Consider the following 21,529-nt stretch of genomic DNA (forward strand, 5'->3'; position numbering starts at 1 on the left):
TAATAGGGGCGGGGCACGGTTGCTAGGGCCGAGCTAGTGGGGTGAGGCGAGAGGCTCTAGAAGAGACTTGGTGGTTGCTAAGGCGGGAGGTCACAGAGCGCGGCGCAGGGATTGGGCCGTGTCGGGGGAGGTGTGTGGTGATTGGGCGGCGCCCAGGAGGCGCCCGGGTGAGGCAAGGGTGCGCAAGCTAGAGTTCCGGCTGGAGGCCCGTGCTCGGGGCCGGCGCCTTCACCATGGGCTCGGCAGAGCTGGACTACACCATCGAGATCCCAGATCAACCCTGCTGGAGCCAGAGTATGGAATGAGGGTTGGGTCCGGGCGCGGGGAGGTGACCTCATGAATCCGTGGGTTGCGAGCGCAGCTGTAGCCCCGCCCCCCATGCGGCCCCGCCCTCCCGCGGGCCGCCCCCTCATAGGGTCCGGCAGGTCCTAGTCTTAGAGAGGCTCAGAGAGCCCCGCCCCTCATAAGCCCCGCCCCAGAGTGTTCCTCCCTGGCGAGCCCCGCCTCTGCCCCGAGTCAGCTGCTCGCTTGGGACCCCTTTTTTTTTGTCTTTCCTGTCCGGGGTGCTCAGGTCCATGCCCTTTAATCACTTATCATAGCTGAAGGCTGCCGAAAGCTGGATCCCTTCTGATTCCTTTGTTTGGGATTGGGCTTCCCACATCTAGCCTTTCTTCGGCGGTTATGGCTATCACTTATTATTTTCCCGAAGGCGTGGAAGGGGGGCCTCGCGGGGTCACCGATCCTCGCAGAAGCCCGGGACTCAGAACCCTTAGCCGTCCCTCTCCACTCTTCTTGGCAGTGGTTAACAGTGCAGTCTCTGACGTCAGGTAGAACTCGACAGAAATCCTGACTCCTTCCTTTAGGAGCTGGATGACCTTTGGTAAGCTACCTTCTCTAAACTTCAGTTTCCGCCTCTGCAAAACGGGGATAGGGATAGTAACTTTCCTCATAGGGCTGTTGGGGCCATCTGGAGATTGTGTAAAGGGCCTGGCATGGAGTGAGTTCAATAATTGGCATTTACCATCAGCATTGTTTCTCTCCTTACGTTAAAGAAAGACATGTAGGAGGCTCCACAAAATTAGTAGACTTGACAGCAGGCCCGCGTCCATGACAGTGTGAGTAGATCGGGGCCCAGAGAGTGGAAAGTTTGGTTTCTGTGGGAATTCTAGCAGAAGGGCCTTGAAGTATGATCAGCCTGAGGCCAGCGTATCCCTCACCTGCATTAGTCCAGCATCGCCTTCACGCCTCCTGTCTGACTGCCTGCAGCCCAGCCTCCTAAATTGCTACCACAGTGATCTTCCTAATGCAAAGGTTTGATCTTATGCTCTGCTCTCCATAAAATTTAGCTCCTTCAGACCTTCCCAGACCCCTCCTGTAGCATCTCATGTTCTTTGGTTGGAGTCTAGGAGAGGGCAGCCCTTAGGCTCCCACAGAACAGATGGCCCCAGACCAGCTGTTTTCCCCTAGAGCTGGAGCTGTTGGCTTAGCACTTTTGGGTTTATAGATGTAAAAATACTTAAGACATGTTTTGGCGTCAACAAGCCATGAAGTCAGTTAATATTATTTCCTTTGGAGCACTTTCGGCAGCGAAGGGCTGGAGCTGCCTTCTGCACGGCCAGGAGGGCAGCCTGGTGGTCCTGGTTCGCATTTCAGCTCCACGTCCTACTAGTTATATGTCTTTGGCAAGTTGTTGAACCTGTCCGAGCCTCAGATTCCTCCACCGTGAAATGGGAACAGCACTAGTGCCTGCCTCCTCGTTGGATTGCAAGGGTTACGAGGTAGCGTTTGGATGTGTGTCCCTGGCACAGTGCAGGTGCTACTATTGCATTGCTTCCCCTATGGTTCCCCCTCCGCCCCCCTTTCTTTTTTTTTTTTAAGAGATGGAATCTCCCCTGTCACCCAGGCCTGAGTGCAGTGGTGTGATCCTATGTCTCCCTTTGCTGTTCCAGGAGGCTGGGTCTTAGAATTGGAAGAAATCTCAGGGACTGTTTTGTCCTGCATCCCTCTGTTGGCATGAGTGCATTCCACTGCTAGCCGATCGTTCCCTGAGGGGATGCTTCTGCCCAAACATCCTAGCCTGTTGGAGGCAGCTGGGATTGTTAGAAAGCACTTCCCTTTCTTGAGCCACTGTAGGCCTTCCTGTCATTTCCGCTCTCAGTTCAGCATTTGCTGTGTCCTGGCCGTGGGATTGTTGTTGGCGCCTCAGAAGTGGCTCACATGCCCAAGGAGCTGAGGTTTTGGGGAGTGGAGTGAATTTATAAGCAGGTGGTTTCAAAATGATGTGCTGACTGCAGGGCTAGAGCATTGTGGTGGGAACGATACAGAGCAAGGAATCTCGCTTCCTCTCTTCAAGAGGACGGCTTTGTGCCTTCACATTTCCTCCAAGAGAAACACTTCCAATGCCTTCAGTTGTTTCTTCTCCATATTGCTCCTCCTGACTGGCTTTAATTCATCGTCCTTGCCTCTCACAGTGCATGCTCCAGAGGTGAGCTAGAGGCTGTCAAACCCCTCAGAAGGAGATCACGACACTGTGGTCCCCTGCATCCGTTTGCTTCCTATCTGTAGAGCTTCCCTCCAGGCCAACATGGCCTCATAGAGTGATAGTCTTTTGGAGCCCAGAGATCGTCTGTCTTTAGCAATTACTGTTTAATGGTGGAGAATTGTGTAGGACAGTCATATTTCGTTTTTGAAATTACTTTTTAAAAACTTTTTTTGTTTTTGAGATGAGTCTCCCTCTGTCACCCAGGCTGGAATGCAGTGGCGCCGTCTCAGCTCACTGCAACCTTCGCCTCCCAAGTGCAAGCAATTCTCCTGTCTCAGCCTCCCAAGTAGCTGGGACTACAGGCACACGCCACCCTGCCTGGCTAATTTTTGTAGTTTTAGTAGAGACGGGGTTTCACCATACTGGTTAGGCTGGTCTTGAACTCCTGACCTCAGGTGATCCACCCACCTCAGCCTCCCAAAGTGCTGGGATTACAGGCATGAGCCACTGTGCCCAGCCTTTAAAAACTTTTTTTTTTTTCAGTTTAAAAAAATTTTTCATTTTCGTATAGGGAGACAGAGTCTTACTAGGTTGCCCAGACCGGTTTGAAACTCCTGGGCTCAAGCAAGTCCTCCTATCGCAGCCTCCCAAAGTGCTACGATTACAGGTATGAGCCACTGCGCCTGGCCTGAAATTACTTTTCCCCTGTATTTGAAAATCAAAACCACAGAGCCCATCACTGCTGTGAGCTGACAGAGAAGCTGATGCTGGCACATTAGCTAGCTGGAAGGCAGCTGCAGATCTGGGGTCATTCAGAGCCCTGGGCCTTGTAGGTCAGGCTTGGCAGCCCAAAATCCTCCTGCTGGGAATCCTACCAGCCAGTACCTATGGCTGCCCATGCTGATGGTCGTCTGCCCAGGCCTTTGCTAAAGCTGGTGCTTTGACCCAGAATCTGCCTTCCCTCTCTTTTTCTCAGGCCAGTGATCCCCTCACTCTCTCAATACCCTCTCTTACTTCATTTCATTTGGAAAGGGTCTCTCCTGGGGCTCCCATAAGCACTATATATTCCTGTTGTCGTGTTTTTGATGGCTTCACTCACTGTCACTGGGGCCTGGGAGGGATGAGGTGCCAAGTGAGCTGAATGGAATCACTTGGCAGCACCGTAGGCCCAAGCCAGAGCTGCTCTGACATCCCAGGCCCAGGCCGTGCCACCCCTCCTCCCATCCAGAAAATGGTCAGCCAAGTCCCACCTAGATCCCTTCTGTGACTTGCTCGTAGGCCGGCAGCCTTCTAAAGGCACCATGTGGCTCTCATGTTCAGTAAACATAAAAACATAATTCATTCGTAGAATTAATGGGGCTGGGGCCCGGGCCTGGGACAAACATTTTGCTCTTAGAGTAAACAGAAGGCCTTTTTTTTTTTTTTTTTTTTGAGACGGAGTCTTGGTCTGTCGCCCGCGCTGGAGTGCAGTGGCCGGATCTCAGCTCACTGCAAACTCCGCCTCCCGGGTTTACGCCGTTCTCCTGCCTCAGCCTCCCGAGTAGCTGGGACTACAGGCGCCCGCCACCTCGCCCGGCTAGTTTTTTGTATTTTTTAGTAGAGACAGGGTTTCACTGTGTTAGCCAGGATGGTCTCGATCTCCTGACCTCGTGATCCGCCCATCTCGGCCTCCCAAAGTGCTAGGATTACAGGCTTGAGCCACCATGCCCGGCCAAACAGAAGGTCTTAAGGGGATCACAGAGAGCGGACGTGAGGGGACTTTTGCTCCCCAGGTTTTACTGTGTGCCTTTTTTGCTCACCACTGACTGAGATCAAAGAAATATAGACATCATCTTAACCCTCAGGAAGTCGTCACGGGCACCCAAGAAACAGTGCTAAAGGGTCTGGACCACTATGGTGGGCCCTGTGGTCGGGGAGGCTTCCTGGAGAAGAGCAGCCCAAGCTGGACCTGAAGCTTCAGGAGGGCTCACAGACCCCCGGTGAGCAGCAGAAAGTGCCAAAGTCAAGTCCACGGCCATACCACCTTGAACATGCTGATCCAGAAGCTAAGCAGTGTTAGGTCTGCTTGGAACTTAGATGGGAGAAAGTCCAGAAGTAAAGCCCTGAGGGGGGACAGCAAGTGGCTGGAGGGAAAAGGGGCCTGGCAGGAGGCTGCGCTGTGCTTTTATGGGTGGAGAATGAGATGAAAACCTGAAGAACTGTCATGACGGACAGACGTCAAAGACCCAGGCAAAGTCATTTGGGATTTGATCCTTGGCTTGTCTGCAAGGACCCCAAAGGCCTTTTTTTTTTTTTTTTTTTTTTTTTTAAAATACAGAGGAGTTGTGTTTATTTTTGGAATCATTATCTCTTTTCTTTCACCTCTAGATAAGAACACTTTCTGGCCAGGCGTGGTGGGTCATGCCTGTAATCCCAGCACCTTGGGAGGCCGAGGTGGGCGGATCACTTGAGATCAGAAGTTGGAGACCAGCCTGACCCATATGGAGAAACCCCGTCTCTACTAAAAATACAAAATTAGCCAAGTGTGGTGGTACATACCTGTAATCCCAGCTACTCAGGAGGCTGAGGCAGGAGAATCGCTTGAACCCGGGAGGCGGAGGTTGTGGTGAGCCAAGATTGTGCCATTGCACTTCAGCCTGGGCAACAAGAGCAAAACTTTGTCTCAAAAAAAAAAAAAAAAAAAAAAGAACCAAGTGTCTGCTGTATGCCAGGTGCCAGTGCTGTACTAGACTCTGGATTTGAGATTCAGGCCTCTTCGCAGGCCTCTTTCTCTCCGAGTGTCTGTGGTACTCACACTGTTAACCATGTTCTATCCACATGCCAGGCCCACCAGGAGCTCCTTTCATTATTTTATTCATCCTCACAACCACCTTGTGAAGTAGGGAGAACCCTTAATCCTGTTTTACAGATGAAGAACAGACGCTCGTGGGGAGGTAAAGTGTCTTGCCCAAAGTAATTCCAGATCTCAGCTTAAGAGCCTTACTCCAGAGCTTGTGCCTGTCGAGATTTCAGTTGCCATTAGGAGGGGCTGCCTGAATATGATGCCATTTCTAGGAAACAATTAGGGACATGCACAAAGAAAGGAGTGTCCATTAAAGTATTTTTATAACAGCAAAAAATTGGAAACAGCATCATATCCAATAATGGGAGATTTGGTCACCATAAATTATGAAACATTCTATAGCCTCTCTGAAGCCACTAAAAGTAATGGTGTAGAAATATATAAACTGACAGGGAAAAATGTTCACAATATATTGCCGAACAGAGGAAAGCAGATTACAAACAATATGATTCCAATTTTATTAGATACTCATTTTCTACTTTTTCTACAGTGAGTATGCATTACTCGTGAAGTAATAATAATTTCAATTTATTGAACTCTTTCCTTCTGCCAGGCACCATGCTAAACCCTCTATAGCTATTATCCTATTTAATTCTTTGTATCATTATCCCCATTTCACAGATAAGGAAATTGAAGCTTAGAGAACTTGATTAAAGTCTGTGTCATAGTTATTAAGTGGCAGAGGCAGAGATTTGAACTGAGATATGATTTTGTACAGTATGTACTCTTAGATACTATGCTACTCTGCTCTGCTCTTCTTTTAAAAAGTAAATAAAAAATAAAGTAATTTGGCTGGGTACAGTGGCTCACGCCTGTAATTCCAACACTTTGGGAGGCTGAGGAGGGTGGATTGCTTGAGCCCAAGAGTTTAAGACTAGCCCGGGCAACATGGCCAAACCCTGCCTCTGCAAAATAATACAAAAATTAGCTGAGCATAGTGGTGCTTGCCTATAGTCCCAGCTACTTGGGAGGCTGAGGTAAGAGGATTACCTGAGCCTGAAAGGTTGAGGCTGCAGTCAGTCGTGACTGTGCCATTGCCCTCCAGCCTGGGCAACACAGAAAGACCTTGTCTCAGAGAAGAAAAAAAATTTGGTTTAAATATAGGAACTATGAGACACTAGAAAGTATTTCTGGGTAGAGAAATACCCAGTAGAGAAAATTAAGAATCTTTTAATTTTTTGTGTTTTATTTTATTTTTATTTTTATTTTATTTTTGAGAGGGAATCTTGTTCTGTCGCCCAGGCTGGAGTGCAGTGGCGCAGTCTCAGCTCACTGCAAGCTCTGCCTCCCGGGTTCACGCCATTCTCCTGCCTCAGCCTCCGGAGTAGCTGGGACTACAGGCGCCCACCACCTCGCCTGGCTAATTTTTTGTGTTTTTGGTAGAGACGGGATTTCAGTGTTCGCCAGGATGGTCTCCTGACCTTGTGATCCGCCCGCCTCGGCCTCCCAAAGTGCTGGGATTGCAGGCGTGAGCCACGGTGCCCAGCTTTTTTGCATTTTGAAAAGATAACATAGTTTCTATTTTCATTCCGGCTTCCAAATAAAAAAGTACATGTTGTGCAGCAGACCCTTAAGCCTTATCAGCCCTTTCCTTTGTCTTCCCCGCATGCCCCTGGGATATACACAATCTAATTTGTGCTTGAGTTTTATGACTTGAACTGTTGTACAATATATGTATTTGTAATTCTTGCACTATCTGTGTCAGTGTTATTTGTTGAGAAATTCTAGAGGACAGGGAGCTTGTGAGATTAAATTGTTTTGTGGGGTACTCGAGAAGTGCAAGGGTTGAAAAGAATCCTTCCACATTGCTGAGGGGCTTCTGGGCATCCCTGGCCTTTTTGACTTCCCAACTGCTTTTGACTCTGCTGGACCACCTACCCTGTTGTTTGAGATAATATTTTAACTCTCATTGCAGAAGTTATACATACTGATTTTAGAAAACAGGAAAAAAAATCATGAAAAAGAAATTGCCTCTAATCCCAGAAATAATTGCTATTAATATTTGATGTATTTTTTTCTGTGCATAAAAAAATATGTGGCTGGGCGCGGTGACTCACGCCTGTAATTCCAGCACTTTGAGAGGCTGAGGTGGGCAGATCACCTGAAGTCAGGAGTTCAAGACCAGCGTGGCCAGCATGGTGAAACCCTGTTTCTACTAAAACTACAAAAATTAGCCAGGTGTGATAGTGGGCGCCTGTAATCCCAGCTACTAGGGAGGCTGAGGCAGGATAATCGCTTGAACCTGGACGACAGAGGTTGTAGTGAGCCATGGTGGCACCACTGCACTCCAACCTGGGTGACAGAGTGAGACTGTCAAAAACAACAACAAAAAAAGTGTGTGTTTGTGTAGTATGTGTGTGTATGGGGTATTCTGTTATGATATTGCTTTATAACTTGTGTTTTCATTTAATGTATTACTATTATTTTTTAAAATAATAGCATTATTGAGAAATACTTTATATACCATAAAATCCACCCTTTAAAAATGTGCGCTTCTGGCCAGGCGCAGTGGCTCATGCCTGTAATCCCAGTACTTTGGGAGGCTGAGGTGGGAGGATTGCTTGAGCCCAGGAGTTCAAGACCAGCCTGGGCAGCATAGTAAGACCCTGTCTCTACAAAAAATAAAAAATTAGCCAGGCGTGGTACCGTGTGCCTGTAGTCTTACCACTCAGGAGGCTGTGGTGGGAGGATTGCTTGAGCCTGGGAGGTTGAGGCTGTAGTGAGCCGTGACCTCACTACTGCATTCCAGCCTGGGTGACAGAGCGAGACCCTGTCTCAAAAAAAAAAACCAAAAAAACAAAAAAACAATTCACTGGCTTTTGGAATATTCACAGAATTGTAAGAGTATCACTGCCATCTAATTCCAAAACATTTTCATCATCTGAAAAAGAAACCCCATTCCTGTTAGTAGTCACTGTCCATTCCCTCCTCCTCCCAGCCCTTGGCAACCACTAATCTTTCATTCTCTATGGATTTGCCTATTCTTGATATTTTATATAAATGAAGTCATATAATATGTGGCCCTTTGTATCTGACTTATTTCACTTAGAATGATGTTTTCAAGGTTCATGCATGCTATCACATGTATTAGTACTTCATTCCTTTTTATGACTGAATAGTATTTAATTGTATGGATGTATCACATTTTGTTTATCTATTCACAGATGATAGGAGAAATGTTTCCACCTTTTGGTTATTATGACTGCTATGAACATTCATGGGCAAGTTTTCATGTGGATGTATGTTTTTAGTTCTCTTGGATATATCCCTAGGAGTGAAATTGTGGGGTCATGTGGTAACTCTACATTTAACTTTTTTGAGGATCTGCCATACTGTTTTCCAAAGTGGCTGCACCATTATGCATTTCCACCAGCAGTGTATGAGGGTCCTGGTTTCATCCACAACCAACACTTGTTTATTATCTGACTTTTTAATTATAACCATCCTGGGTATAAAGAGATACCTCATAGTGGTTTTGATTTTGGTTTGCCTAATGGCTATGATGTTGAGCATCTTTTCATGTGCTTATTGGCCACTTGTAAATCTTCTTTGGAGAAAGACCTGCTTAATATATTCAGGTCCTTTGCCCATTTTTGAGTTGGGTTTACTTTTTGCTGTTGAGTTTTAAGAGTTTTCTCTATATTCTGGATATTACTCCCTTATAAGATACATGATTTGCAAATATTTTCTCCATGCTATGGGATTTTTCTTTTTTTCACTTTTTTTTGGATTATGTCCTTTGAAGTAGAAAGTTTTTATTTTGATGAAGTCTCAGTTTATCTCTTTTGTTTGTTTGTTCCTTGTACTTTTGGTGGCATGTCTATGAAACTGCTACCTAATCCAAAGATTCACTCCTATGTTCTCTTCTAACGGTTTTGTAGTTTCAGCTCTTACATTTATATCTGTGATCTGCTTAATGTATTATTGAATACTTCTCTATGATTTAACATTTTTCTTTCTTATAAGTGGAATTACCAAGTCAAAGATTGCATGTTTTTTTTTTGTTTGTTTGTTTGTTTGTTTTTTTGTTTTTGAGATGGAGTTTTGCTCTTGTTGACCTGGCTGGAGTGCAGTGGCGCAATCTCTGCTCACTGCAACCTCCGCCCCCTGGGTTCAAGTGATTCTCTGCCTCAGCCTCCCGAGTAACTGGGATTACAGGCACACACCACCTTGCCCATCTAATTTTTTGTATTTAGTAGAGACGGGGTTTCACCACGTTGGTCAGGCTGGTCCTGAACTCCTGACCTCAGGTGATCCACCTGCCTCAGCCTCCGAAAGTGCTGGGATTATAGGCTTGTGCCACCGTGCCGGCAAAGATTGCGTGTTTTTGAGACTTCTTGTGACTGTTTCCTCCTGTCATTTCTACCCCTCCCTATCTGTCTCTCCACTGCTCTGGTTCAGGCCTTCGGCATCTCTTGCGTTGAATTTTATGGTAGCCTTCCACCCGTTCCTGATGAACCACTGTCAGTGCAGCGTGTGTTAAGTGTACTGGTGTGGTGGTGGGTGCTGTGACAGTACAGAGGAGGGGCACCTCTCTCAGTCTGATGGTTTGGGGTAGGGGGTGGTGAGAAGGGGTTGGGGAGGGCATCAAGGAAGGCTTCCTGAAAGTAAGCAGTGAGCTGACTCTGTAGGTGGAATGGGCATTAGCACAGCATGAACATGGAGCATCAGCATTGTGGGCTGGAGAGCAGAGAGCATGCGCAAGGTCGCGGTGGTGGAGGCGGCAGAGCACACTGGTCTGGAGAGTGGGCGCTGCCTCTGCTGCTTCCTGGCTGTGTGCTCTTGGGGGAAAGGGACTTCCCGTCTCTGTGTTTTAGTTTTCTCATCTGTAAAATGGGGATAGTAATAGTAGCTAACTCCTAGGATGGTTGCAAGACCAAATGATGCAGCATATATTGAAGTTGTGGCTGGGAGAAGCAGGCAGATGAGGTCATTTTGGGGTGTCTTGATGTACAGGAGGCAGCCGTGTATGCAGGTTTGGAGCTGAGGTGATAGAGATGGTTTTGTTAGCTAGAGGGCTGGCTAGAGTAGCGGATACAAGCTGGTCTTTAGAGTCAGACCACCTGAGTTTGGATTTCAGCTTCACTGCTTGTTAGTTATGTGACCTTGAGCAAGCCATTTCCTGTGTGCCTCAGGTTTTTGTCTGTAAAATGAGAATTCTTGCTCATAAGAGTATTGCAATTTTTTTTGTTTTTGTTTTTGTTTTTAAAGATGGAGTTTTGCTCTTGTTGCCCAGGCTGGAGTGCAATGGTGCGATCTCGGCTCACTGCAACCTCTCCTCAACCGGGTTCAAGTGATTATCCTGCCTCAGCCTCCGGAGTAGCTGGGACTACAGGCATGCGCCACCACGCCTGGCTAATTTTTGTATTTTTAGTAGAGATTAGGTTTCTCCATGTTGGTCAGGCTGGTCTCGAACTCCTGACCTCAGGTGATCAGCCTGCCTTGGCCTCCCAAATTGCTGGGATTACAGGTATGAGCCACTGCACCTGGCCTTTTTTTTTTTTTTTTTCCTTCATAATAGGGTCTCATTCTGTCACCCAGGCTGGAGTGCAGTGGCATGATCTTGGTTCACTGCAGCCTTGATATCCTGGGCTTAAGCTATCCTCCTGCCTCAGCACCCTGAGGAGCTGGGACTATAGGCATGTGCCACCTTGCCAAGCTAATTTTTGTAGAGATGAAGTTTCGCCATGTTGCCTAACCTGGTCTTGAACTCTTAGACTCAAGTGATCTGCCTGCTTTGGCCTCCCAAAGTGCTGGGATTACAGGTGTGTTGTGAATAATAAATGAGTTGATATGTAAAATGCTTAGAATAGTGCCTGACCTATCATGCTGTGTGTGTTAGCACTTTTTGCTGGAGAAGTTTGTAATGGTTTAGGAACAAGGTATATTTGATTGGTTGTACAGGATTCTGTTAAGTCTGAATAGAGTGGGAGATCCAGCCAGGGGCCAAAGTTTTCAGTGCCTCAAAGTTAGCTGCCAGAGGCCTGGAGATGTCAGCAGCAGGATGGGAAGAGGGTGATATCGCCAGTAGAATAAGTTAAAAAAAGGGGAGGAGTTTGTACAAGAGGGTGGAAGAATCATGATCCTGATGTGGCAGTAAATAACAATAGCAACAGCAATTACTTTTGACCAGGCGCGGTGGCTCACGCCTGTAATCTAGCACTTTGGGAGGCTGAGGCGGGTGGATTGCCTGAGCTCAGGTGTTTGAGACCAGCCTGGTCAATGTGGCGAAACCCCGTCGCTACTGAAAATAAAAAAATTAGCAAGGTGTAGTGGGCACCTATAATCCCAGCTACTCAGGAGGCTGAGGCAGGGGAATCGCTTGAACCCGGGGGGCGGAGGTTGCAGTGAGCCAAGATGGCGCCACTCACTCCAGTCTGGGCAACAGAGTGAAACTCCTTCTCAAACAACAACAACAAAAGCGTTTTTAAATGAGCAGGGCATGGTGGCGTGTGCCTGTGGTCCCAGCTACCCAGAAGGCAGAGGTAGAAGGATCGCTTGCGCCCAAGGAGAGTGAGGCTGCAGTGAGCTGTGATTGTGCCACTGCACTCCAGCTTGGGCAACAAAGCGAGACCATGTCTCCAAAAATAAAGAAATCAATAAAGAATATTACAGAAAGCTTGGGCTATGGGAGTAGGCAGTCTGTCCAGGGTGCCAGTATTCTGAGGGTTTCTTCACCTTCATGGAGGATGAAGAGTCATTCCTGCCTGAGTTGGTAAAGCCAAGGTTGCCAGCAAAACGGAGTTACAAATCCCAGCCTCAGGAGGAGGGGCAATTGGGAGGCCCAGCAGCAGCTGTTTGACTCCCAGCTCTGGCAATTGGGAGTGCACCATCTCAGCTGGTGGGGGCTGGCCTTGACATCCCGTGGCCGCCAGGGGGGATGTGACCTCCTTTGGTTGCTTTCTCTGTATTGGCGATAAATCCCAAAGCCCTTTGCTGGTGTCTCGGTGGTGGCACGTGGGAGAAACCCTGTAGGCAGGGGAAGGGGAATCTGTTCTCAGAGGGCTGCAGAGGTAAGGGAGCCTCCCAGAACAGGGTCTTGGAAATCGAGTTACTGGGTCTTGGAGATGGAAAAGCAGGTTCAGACGGTAGCTGCTGATTACCCTCCCTGAGACCGCCACAGCCCAAGCCTCGTGGGCAGATCATACCCAGCAAGGTTGGGCTGGGACCCCACTGAGGCCCAGGGCCTTTCCACCAGAAAGGCCAGTGCAGGTGAAAAGCCATCTGGCAGAAGATGGGGACACTAGGCTGAGAAAAGTGGTGAGAATATTTGGAGCTGCTTGAGATAGACCTGTGGGACTGTCCCTCATCAGAGGCCGAGCCAGCAGCCATGGAGGCCGGGAGGGCTGGCAGGTGTCAGCAGGGGACTGAGGCTTTGGCAGCTTCTGCTCCAGGCTGAGTTGCAACCAGGCCTGGGACCCCCACCGCTGCGGGCAGTTAATCTCCGAAGGCCGGAGTCACCACCACTAGAGAGCAGGAACATTGAACTTTTCAATCACATTAATTTCCACAGGAAATTGTTGTCTTCCTTTTGTCCAAAGGTTAGTGATTTATATTTACCATCCTCTTAACTAGCCTTGAAATTTACTGTTGCCAGGTCACCACCGGCATCCATAAATTTCAGGGTGGCAGCTGAGCATATCCAAGTGGCTTGGTCCTTGGAAGGGTGCATGCCGGCCCTTTTGGGAAGGCAGATTAACTGGCTACAGACGGTCCTTGTACAGAAGTCCCCCTGACGGGGTGGGTATTCACTTGGCAGGGGAAATGAGATGAGGTCTGTTTGACAAGGTTTCAGGGAGGCTTCGTTAAAGGCAGCCCTGGTGGTGGTGGCGGCTGGCTTGTGCCTCTTAGCATATCACCAGCTGTGGATGGGGTGGCAGCACAGATGGTGCTGGAGTAGTTTAGGGTGGGGAGCAGGGACCAGATTCCCAGCCCTACACTTTGCTTAGACAAGTACCTTAACCTCACTCTGCCTCAGTTTCTTCATCTGTAATAAGAGGACCTGCCTTAGAGTATTGTTATAAGGGTTAAGCCTCAATAAATATAGGCTGTTGTTATTCTCTGGCAGGACAGGGTAGATGGCTTGGTACAGGTCAGAGTCAGTCAGCCTCATGTCCCTGCCTGCACTGTCCCATCCATTTCTCCTTTTAAGACTTTCTTCTTCCCAGGAGGCTGAGGTGGGCAGATCACTTGAGGTCAGGAGTTCAAGACCAGCCTGGCCAACATGGCAAAACTCCTTCTCTACTCTAAAAAAAAAAAAAAAAAAAAAGGCTGCACGTGGTGGTGGGCACCTGTAATCCCCCAGCTACTCAGGAGGCCGAGGCAGGAGAATTGCTTGAACCCGGGAGATGGAGGTTGCCCTGAGCTGAAATCGTGCCACTGCCCTCCAGCCTGGGTGACAGAGCAAGACTCCATCTCAAAAAAGACCCTCTTCTTCCATCTGCTCGTGGAATTAGAACAGGGGCTGGCAAACTTTTTCTGTAAAGAGCCAGTCAATATTTTAGGCTGTGCGAGTCACCTGATCTTGTTGTAACTACTCCACTCTGCTGCTCTTAGTGTAAAAGTAGCCATAGACCCTAAGTAAATAATAAGTGTGGCATGTTTCAATAAAACTTTATTTGTGGACACTGAAATTTAAATTCCATATAATTTTCATGGGTCACAAAATATTCTTTTGATTTTTTTTAACCATTTAAAAATGTGAAAATTATTTTAGCTCGCAGGCCATCCAAAAATAGACAGTGGACTCAGTTTGACCCTGGGGTTGTAGTTCGCTGAACCCTGGATCAGAAGGTGAAAGGGCATGGAGAAGGTATTTACTTTCCTCACTTGGGCTGTCTTCAAGTCTCTAAAGAAAGGTGCTCTTGTGTTGGTTTGTCCGGTGACCCCACGGTGCCTCCTGAGAGGCCGACAGAAAGGAGCTGGAGCAGCATGGGGTGGGAGCTGGTGCACATGTGTTGGCAGGATGCCTGGGCCTGGCACCCGTTGGTTCCCTGCCTGCAGCAGCCAGAGTGCTGCTAGCTCTGGATTGGGCAGTCACCCCTGCCCCCACCCCAGCTCTGGTGTTGACAGTCCACATCTGTGTTTCAGAGAACATCCCCAGCCCAGGTGGGAAGGAGGCAGAAACTCGGCAGCCTGTGGTGATTCTCTTGGGCTGGGGTGGCTGCAAGGACAAGAACCTTGCCAAGTACAGTGCCATCTACCACAAAAGGGTGAGTACTCTGGTGCCCTCACCCCTGAGCTGCCGTGAGGGCTGACCACCTTTGAGGCAGGCCTGGGAATGGCTTTAAGAAGAGCCTGTGGAGATCGAGACCAGCCTGGCCAACATGGTCAAACCTCGTTTCTACTAAAAATACAAAAATTAGCTGGCATGGTGGTGCGTGCCTGTAATCCCAGCTACTTGGGAGGCTGAGGCAGGAGAATCGCTTGAGCCTGGGAGGTGGAGGTTGCAGTGAGCAGAGATTGTGCCATTGCAGTCCAGCCTGGGCGACAGAGACTCCGTCTCAAAAAAAAAAAAAAAAAAAAAAGAAAAAAAACTGTGAGGAAGGCCATGGGGTTATAGGGACTTGGTGGGATTATCCCCACTTGGCTGCCAGCTCTGTGGCCTGGTGTGACCCCTTTGGTCTCCTGATGGCTTCCCCTTCCTTCATCCCTGCATCCCACAGTGGGCAGCCCACACTTGATGTGCCTCACAGTTGTGGAGTTGGCCCAGGCTCCCGTCCCTGTTAACTGGCTAGTGCCTCTGCGGGCAGCAGGAGCTGGGACTGGGTGTCTGGGCATAGCTTGTACTCCCAGGACCTCCTCCTTTCCCACCAGGTGAGTTTCTGTCTTGTGACTGCCCACGGCACCTTTCACATTCCCAGACTAGTAGGGCCTCTTGGAAAAGAGATGATGCTGCTTCTCATCCAACCAAGAGTTGCATATAGAGACTGTGGTAACTGCAGAGGGCCTTAGCAGGACCTGGTTATATTTTGGAAGCCTCTCTCACATCTTGGGCCTCCAACTCCACCCTCCCCTCCCCAGATCTCTCCCCAAAACAGCCTCCTGCCCGGGTACCCATACAGACAGCTCTGACTGCCAGCTGGAAGCCCTGGACTGAGCAGTGGGGGGCACCTGGGAGAAAGGCCAGCTGAGCCCCCTTCCTCTTGGCATCCCTCCACTCACTCATGTCCACATCCCACCTGCCCGAGGTGTGTGGTGGCCCTGGAATGGGAGAGGGATTGGGGGAAAATGTAGTTCTGGGCTTGAAGCCTCTCCCCAGCTCCGAGGCTGGGGCTCTGGTGTACCTTTTACAGACAGCCTCACTCTGCGGGCAGTTTCAGCTGCTTCTGAGTCCTGCTCACTGGGCTCGGCCTGTCTGGCTTCTTCATTAGCCTGAGATCCTTGAGGGCAGGCAGGGGACCAGGAATAGTCAAGTGTGGCTGGGATGAAGAATGAAGGGACAGGTACCCGGCAAGAGGTGGGGCTTGGAGGGGGTCCTCAGGGGATTTAAGCAGGGATGTGATGTTAGATTCGTGAATCAGAAAGTCTCTCTTGGCCTGGCGCAGTTGCTCACGTCTGTAATCCCAGCACTTTGGAAGGCTGAGGCAGGCAGATCACTTGAAGTTAGGAGTTACAGACCAGCCTGGCCAACATGGTGAAACCCCGTCTCTACTAAAAATACAAAAATTAGCCGGGCGTGGTGGGGCACACCTGTAGTCTCAGCTACCAGGGAGGCTGAGGTGGTAGGGATCGCCTGAACCCGGGAGGTGGAGGTTGCAGTGAGCCAAAATCGCACCACTGCACTCCAGCCTGGTCAACAAAGCGAGACCCTGTCTCAAAACAAACCAAGTCCCTTGCTGCAGAGTAGCGGGGAGATTGGAGGGCTGGAGCTGGAAGCCAGAAATGAGTTCAGAGGGGCTTGCCATGATCCAGGGACAGAGGGTAGTCAGGACCTCGGGGCTGGGAGTGTCAGTAGAGGTAAGGTGATGGACTGAGGAGCTTGTCAGGAGGTAGAATGGTAATTTAATGAGAGACTGGGCATGGGCACAGGGATAGGGAGATTCCCAGGTTCGCCAGGTTTCTGGCTGGGTACCTCCTGGGAGTGTGTTTTTTGAGACAGGAACACTAGAAGAGAATCCATAGGCTCTGGAGTGGATGAGATCCCCCAGGGAGTGTGTAGAGGGACAGAAGAGGGACCTAGGACAGTCGTGAGGAACCCAAACTTAATGGAGTGGAAGATGAAGAGGGTCCTATGAGGAAAGGAGGAGTGGCTAGAGATGGATCTGAAAACCCAGGAAGGTGTGACAGAATCTGCAGAAAGAGTCTTTGGGAAATGGGTCATTGTACAGGGCGGGAGTAAAGATGCTATTTGGGCAGAAGGCACGAGGGAGAAATTAGATGGAGTAAGATCCCAGAGAAGGCAGATGTGTTGAGGTTGCAGGGTTGGGGGAGGGGTAGTCTTGGAAAGGAAGACTTTCCAATAGGGAGGACAGGATGAATGTAGAGAAAAAAAAAGTCCAATCCAAAACTCTAATATTTTATTATTTAAAAGAAAACAGGGTGGATGCTGTGACTCATGCCTGTAATCCCAGCACTTTGGGAGGCTGAGACAGGAGGATCACTTGAGCCCAGGAGTTTGAGACCAGCCTGGGCAGCATGGTGAAACCTGATCTCCACAAAAAAATTAAAAAAATTAGCCAGGCACGGTGGTGCATGTCTGTAGTCTTAACTATTCGGCAGTGTGAGGTGGGAGGATCACCTGAGCCTGGAAAGTTGAGGCTGCAGTGAGCTGTGATTGTGCCACTGGACTCCAGCCTGGGTGACAGAGTGAGACCCTGTCTCAAACAAAACAAGCAAAACAAAACAAAATGAAAACACCATGTTCCAGCACCTAGAGATGATCTCTATTTACACTTAGTGTATATCCTTCCAGCTTTTTTTGGGGAGTATATATTTTCTTTACCTACATGAGACCTATTGAATGTACTGCTTTGTATCCTGCTTTTTTCAGATCATGATCTCTACTTTCTTGTTTCATCTCATGTAGTTTCCAGTCCATATTCAGATTCCCTAATTGTCCCCAAAGCATCCTTTACAGTGGATGTGCCCAAACCAGGATCCAATCTAAGATCATACATTGCATTTAGTTATTTTGTTTCTTCTTAAGGCTCTTTTAAATCCAGAACTGTTCCCCTCCCCACCTGATTTTAGATTAAATGTCTTGCTCTGTCACCCAGGCTGGAGTGCAGTGGTGCAGTCATAGCTCACTGCAGCCTCAACTCTTGGGCTCAAGTAATCATCCTGCCTCCAGCCTCCCAAGTAGCTGGGACTGCAAGCATGCACCACCACGCCAAGCTAGTATTTTTTCTTTTCTTCTTTTTTTTTTTTTTTTTTTTTTGAAATGGAGTCTTGCTTTGTCACCCAGGCTGGAGTGCAATGGCGTGATCTCGGCTCACTGCAACCTCTGCCTCCCGGGTTCAAGCAATTCTCCTGCCTCAGCCTCCCAAGTATCTGGGATTACAGGCGTGTGCCACTACACCTGGCTAATTTTTCTATTTCTAGTAGAGATGGGGTTTCATCATGTTGGTCAGGCTGGTCTCAAACTCCTGACTTCATCATCTGCCCACCTCGGCCTCCCAAAGTCTTGGGATAACAGGCGTGAGCCACTGTGCCCGACCATTTTTTTTTTTTCTTTTTTAGAGATGGGGTCTCACTATGTTGTCCAGGCTGTAGAACAGCCCCTTTTTTTCATGTTACTGACTTGAAGAGACTGGGCTGCAAGATATTTCTACAAGTGTGTGATTCCAGATGCTGCCAGGGAGAAACATACAATGGGGACTGAAAGGCCTCTGTCGGATTTGAGCATTTGGGAGAATGTGGGTAGCCTTAAGCAACCTCCTCTTCAGAGTCTTGGGAGGGATGCTTAGGCACTCCAGGGCTAGGAGGTCAGGCGACTGATGGCAAGGTACCTCTGCTGACCATCCCTGTTTAGCCATGGGTCATTTAACTACTGTGGGCATACGATTTTCTCCTTGTTACTACCACGTCACTAATTACTGCTGCTATTGGTTGAGAGTTTACTTTGTGTCAGGTGCTGCTTTGGTCATTTGAGATACATTTTTTTTTTCCATCTAATTTTACCCATAACCTTATGAGATGGGTGTTATCCCAGTTTCACTGTAATCTTATAGATGGGGACCCAGACTCAGAAAGTAGTAAGCCAGCCGGGCGCGGTGGCTCAAGCCTGTAATCCCAGCACTTTGGGAGGCCGAGACGGGTGGATCACGAGGTCAGGAGATCGAGACCATCCTGGCTAACACAGTGAAACCCCGTCTCTACTAAAAAAATACAAAAAACTAGCCAGGCGAGATGGCGAGCGCCTATAGTCCCAGCTACTTGGGAGGCTGAGGCAGGAGAATGGCGTAAACCCGGGAGGCGGGGCTTGCAGTGAGCTGAGATCCGGCCACTGCACTCCAGCCTGGGCGACAGAGTGAAACTCCGTCTCAAAAAAAAAAAAAAAAAAAAAGAAAAAGTAGTAAGCTGTTCCTTGTTCTTACTATTGATACATAGTGGTGCCAGGAGTTGAACCCAGACCTGTCTGACCCCAGCACTCTCCAAAGTCACATTCCCCCTACAAAGGGTCCTTTGTCTCTGGAACAGGAGGATGAGAGGGGATTAGGAGCCAGGCATGGTGGCTTTTCTAACTGACCTAGAAGGGGACCTGTGTGGAGACTGTGGCACCCTTGGCCCAGGCATGAGGAGCATAGAAGCCTACAGGGAGTTTGGGCCCAGATTTTAGAATTTGGGGAACAAGTGTTTACTGTATTTGGAATTTCAGAACAAGTATGAGGAGTGATCCCAGGCCTAGGAACCAGAGACATTTGGGTGTCAGGTCCCTGAGTCCAGAGAGTATGGACCCTGTTCTTAGGAGTCTGGGAGAGAGGGAAGGTGACAGTGACCAGTGATGACAATGATGTGGGTCTAGCTCAGAAGTGGCCTCTGGTGGTCAGGGCTGGGGCCTGCAGGCCACCTCTCGGGTACTGGTCTCATGGGGGTACTACTTGTGTCTGGGAGGCAGGGACAGTACAGATCTGAGGTGCTGAGGCAGGGTATAGCCAAGCAGTGAGGCCCCGCCCCAAATGTGCAAGGCTTAGGATGGGAGGGTGGGGTGCAGACAGGAGGGAACCAGAGTAAAGACACTTCCTCTTGTCAGCCCAGATGTCTCCAGTACATGCTTCGGGCTCTGGGCCTCAAATACCACTACAGGTCAAGAAGGCTTGGCCAGCATAAAGCAATTAGTCCAAAAATGGGCCTTGAGTCTACCTTCCCCACCCAGAAGGCACCTGTGTCTGTGGGCGGCGAGCTGGCGGGCTCAAGCTGAAGCAGGACCCAGAGCATTGCTGACTCTGTGGGCCCATGGCTTATGTCCTGCAGGCTGGGGTTGCTGGGCCCCTCTGACCTTAGCTTGTACCCACTACCCCCACCTCATCTGTGAGGACTGACCGGGCCTCTCTCCCCAGGGCTGCATTGTAATCCGATACACAGCCCCGTGGCACATGGTCTTCTTCTCCGAGTCGCTGGGCATCCCTTCACTTCGTGTTTTGGCCCAGAAGCTGCTCGAGCTGCTCTTTGATTATGAGATTGAGAAGGAGCCCCTGCTCTTCCATGTCTTCAGCAACGGTGGCGTCATGCTGTACCGCTACGTGCTGGAGCTCCTGCAGACCCGTCGCTTCTGTCACCTGCGTGTGGTGGGCACCATCTTTGACAGCGCTCCTGGTGACAGCAACCTGGTAGGGGCTCTGCGGGCCCTGGCAGCCATCCTGGAGCGCCGGGCTGCCATGCTGCGCCTGTTGCTGCTGGTGGCCTTTGCCCTGGTGGTTGTCCTGTTCCACGTCCTGCTTGCTCCCATCACAGCCCTCTTCCACACCCACTTCTATGACAGGCTACAGGACGCGGGCTCTCGCTGGCCTGAACTTTACCTCTACTCAAGGGCTGACGAAGTAGTCCCGGCCAGAGACGTAGAACGCATGGTGGAGGCACGCCTGGCACGTCGGGTCCTGGCACGTTCTGTGGACTTCGTGTCATCTGCACACGTCAGCCACCTCCGTGACTACCCTACTTACTACACAAGCCTCTGTGTCGACTTCATGCGCAACTGTGTCCACTGCTGAGGTCATTGCTCCACCTTACCTCTGCTCCAGAAATAAATGTCTGACGCCTCCCCACAACCTGCATCTGTGGGGCACTCTTCTGGTTCAACTCTCTGTAGCCCTTTGGGACTTTGCAGTCCCCTAAGTAGAAAATTCCTATGGGCCTGTCTCCTGGGGGCCTCCGTCTGCTGGTGGTCTGCTTACCACAGAATCCTAAAGGGCAGGAGTGCCTGGGCATGTGTCTGTGGGAGCCCTGTAGTCATTTGTCTTTGGACGAGCGCAACAGTCAGGCTGCCGATTCCTGTGGCATGCAGGCTGGAAAGGTTGACAAACGGAGGGGGTTGTTGAGGGTGAGCCCTAGTTGATTTTTTAAAATTTAAACTGTGGTAAGAACATTTAACATGAGACCTACTCTCTTTTTTTCTTTACTTACTTATTTATCTATTTATTTCGAGACAGAGTCTCACTCTTGTCACCCAGGCTGAGGTCCAGTGGTGCAATCTCGGCTCACTGCAGCCTCAACCTCCCAGGTTCAAGCGATCCTCCCACCTCAGCCTCCCAAAGTGCTAGGATTACAGGTGTGAGTCACCACGCCTGGCCAAGATCTTCCTTCTTAACAAAATTGTGTGTACGATACTTAAAATTTAAGAGACTGTGTGCACAGCAGACCTCTAGAACTGAATAGTCTTGCATCTTGCATAATTCAGAACTTCATCTTGCGTAACTGAAACTTTGTGCCTGTTGCCAGAGTTGAGTTTTGATTCCTTGAATGGAAGGTGAGCTTTGTGGGGAGATGTCAGAGGGAAGGTATCTCGGTCAGGGGTAGCGTCAGGCTGCGGATAGGGGCTGCGGTCTTTGCTCCAGCAGGGCGAAGCCCTACAGTGTGAAGTACCATCCACATGGGTCCCACTTGGCAGTTCGCTCAGAGTCTGAGGTAGAAGCCAGATGAGGAGCTAAGGATGCAGAGGTTAAGGGCCTGCCTGGCTCTACCACACTTTGCTAGGAAGCTGCTGGATCTGGGAAAGTTGCAAGCTGAAAGTTGCCAGAGAGTGGGGGGCGGGAAGGCAGCAGCAC

The 21,529-nt window shown here is 49.4% G+C and overlaps 1 protein-coding gene across 4 annotated transcripts; it reads left to right on the forward strand.

Moving 5' to 3' along the window:
• The first annotated feature begins 103 nt into the window (after positions 1-103).
• TMEM53 (transmembrane protein 53) lies at positions 104-20,533 on the forward strand. Of its 4 annotated transcripts, none has more exons than XM_007979002.3 (3): positions 104-294; positions 14,415-14,536; positions 19,826-20,533. In XM_007979002.3, exons 1-3 carry the CDS (start codon positions 234-236, stop codon positions 20,474-20,476), a joined length of 834 nt encoding a protein of 277 aa, XP_007977193.3. In that variant the 5' UTR covers positions 104-233; the 3' UTR covers positions 20,477-20,533. The 4 variants fall into 4 exon arrangements, with proteins under 4 accessions (XP_007977193.3, XP_037854529.2, XP_007977194.3 ...); XM_007979003.3 differs by lacking the exon at positions 104-294 and adding an exon at positions 451-880; XM_037998597.2 differs by lacking the exon at positions 104-294 and adding an exon at positions 925-1,311.
• The last annotated feature ends 996 nt before the right edge of the window (positions 20,534-21,529 follow it).

Source organism: Chlorocebus sabaeus, chromosome 20 (genome assembly GCF_047675955.1).
Source record: "Chlorocebus sabaeus isolate Y175 chromosome 20, mChlSab1.0.hap1, whole genome shotgun sequence".
NCBI lineage: Eukaryota > Metazoa > Chordata > Mammalia > Primates > Cercopithecidae > Chlorocebus > Chlorocebus sabaeus.

What these genes read in the sequence shown, in the direction of transcription:
- TMEM53 (XM_007979002.3), top strand. Translation starts at nt 234, where the DNA reads ATGGGCTCGGCAGAGCTGGACTACACCATCGAGATCCCAGATCAACCC. An exon ending in TCAACCCTGCTGGAGCCAGA is followed by an intron (nt 295 to 14,414) that starts GTATGGAATGAG and finishes TCTGTGTTTCAG; the next exon opens with AGAACATCCCCAGCCCAGGT. An exon ending in GTGCCATCTACCACAAAAGG is followed by an intron (nt 14,537 to 19,825) that starts GTGAGTACTCTG and finishes CTCTCTCCCCAG; the next exon opens with GGCTGCATTGTAATCCGATA.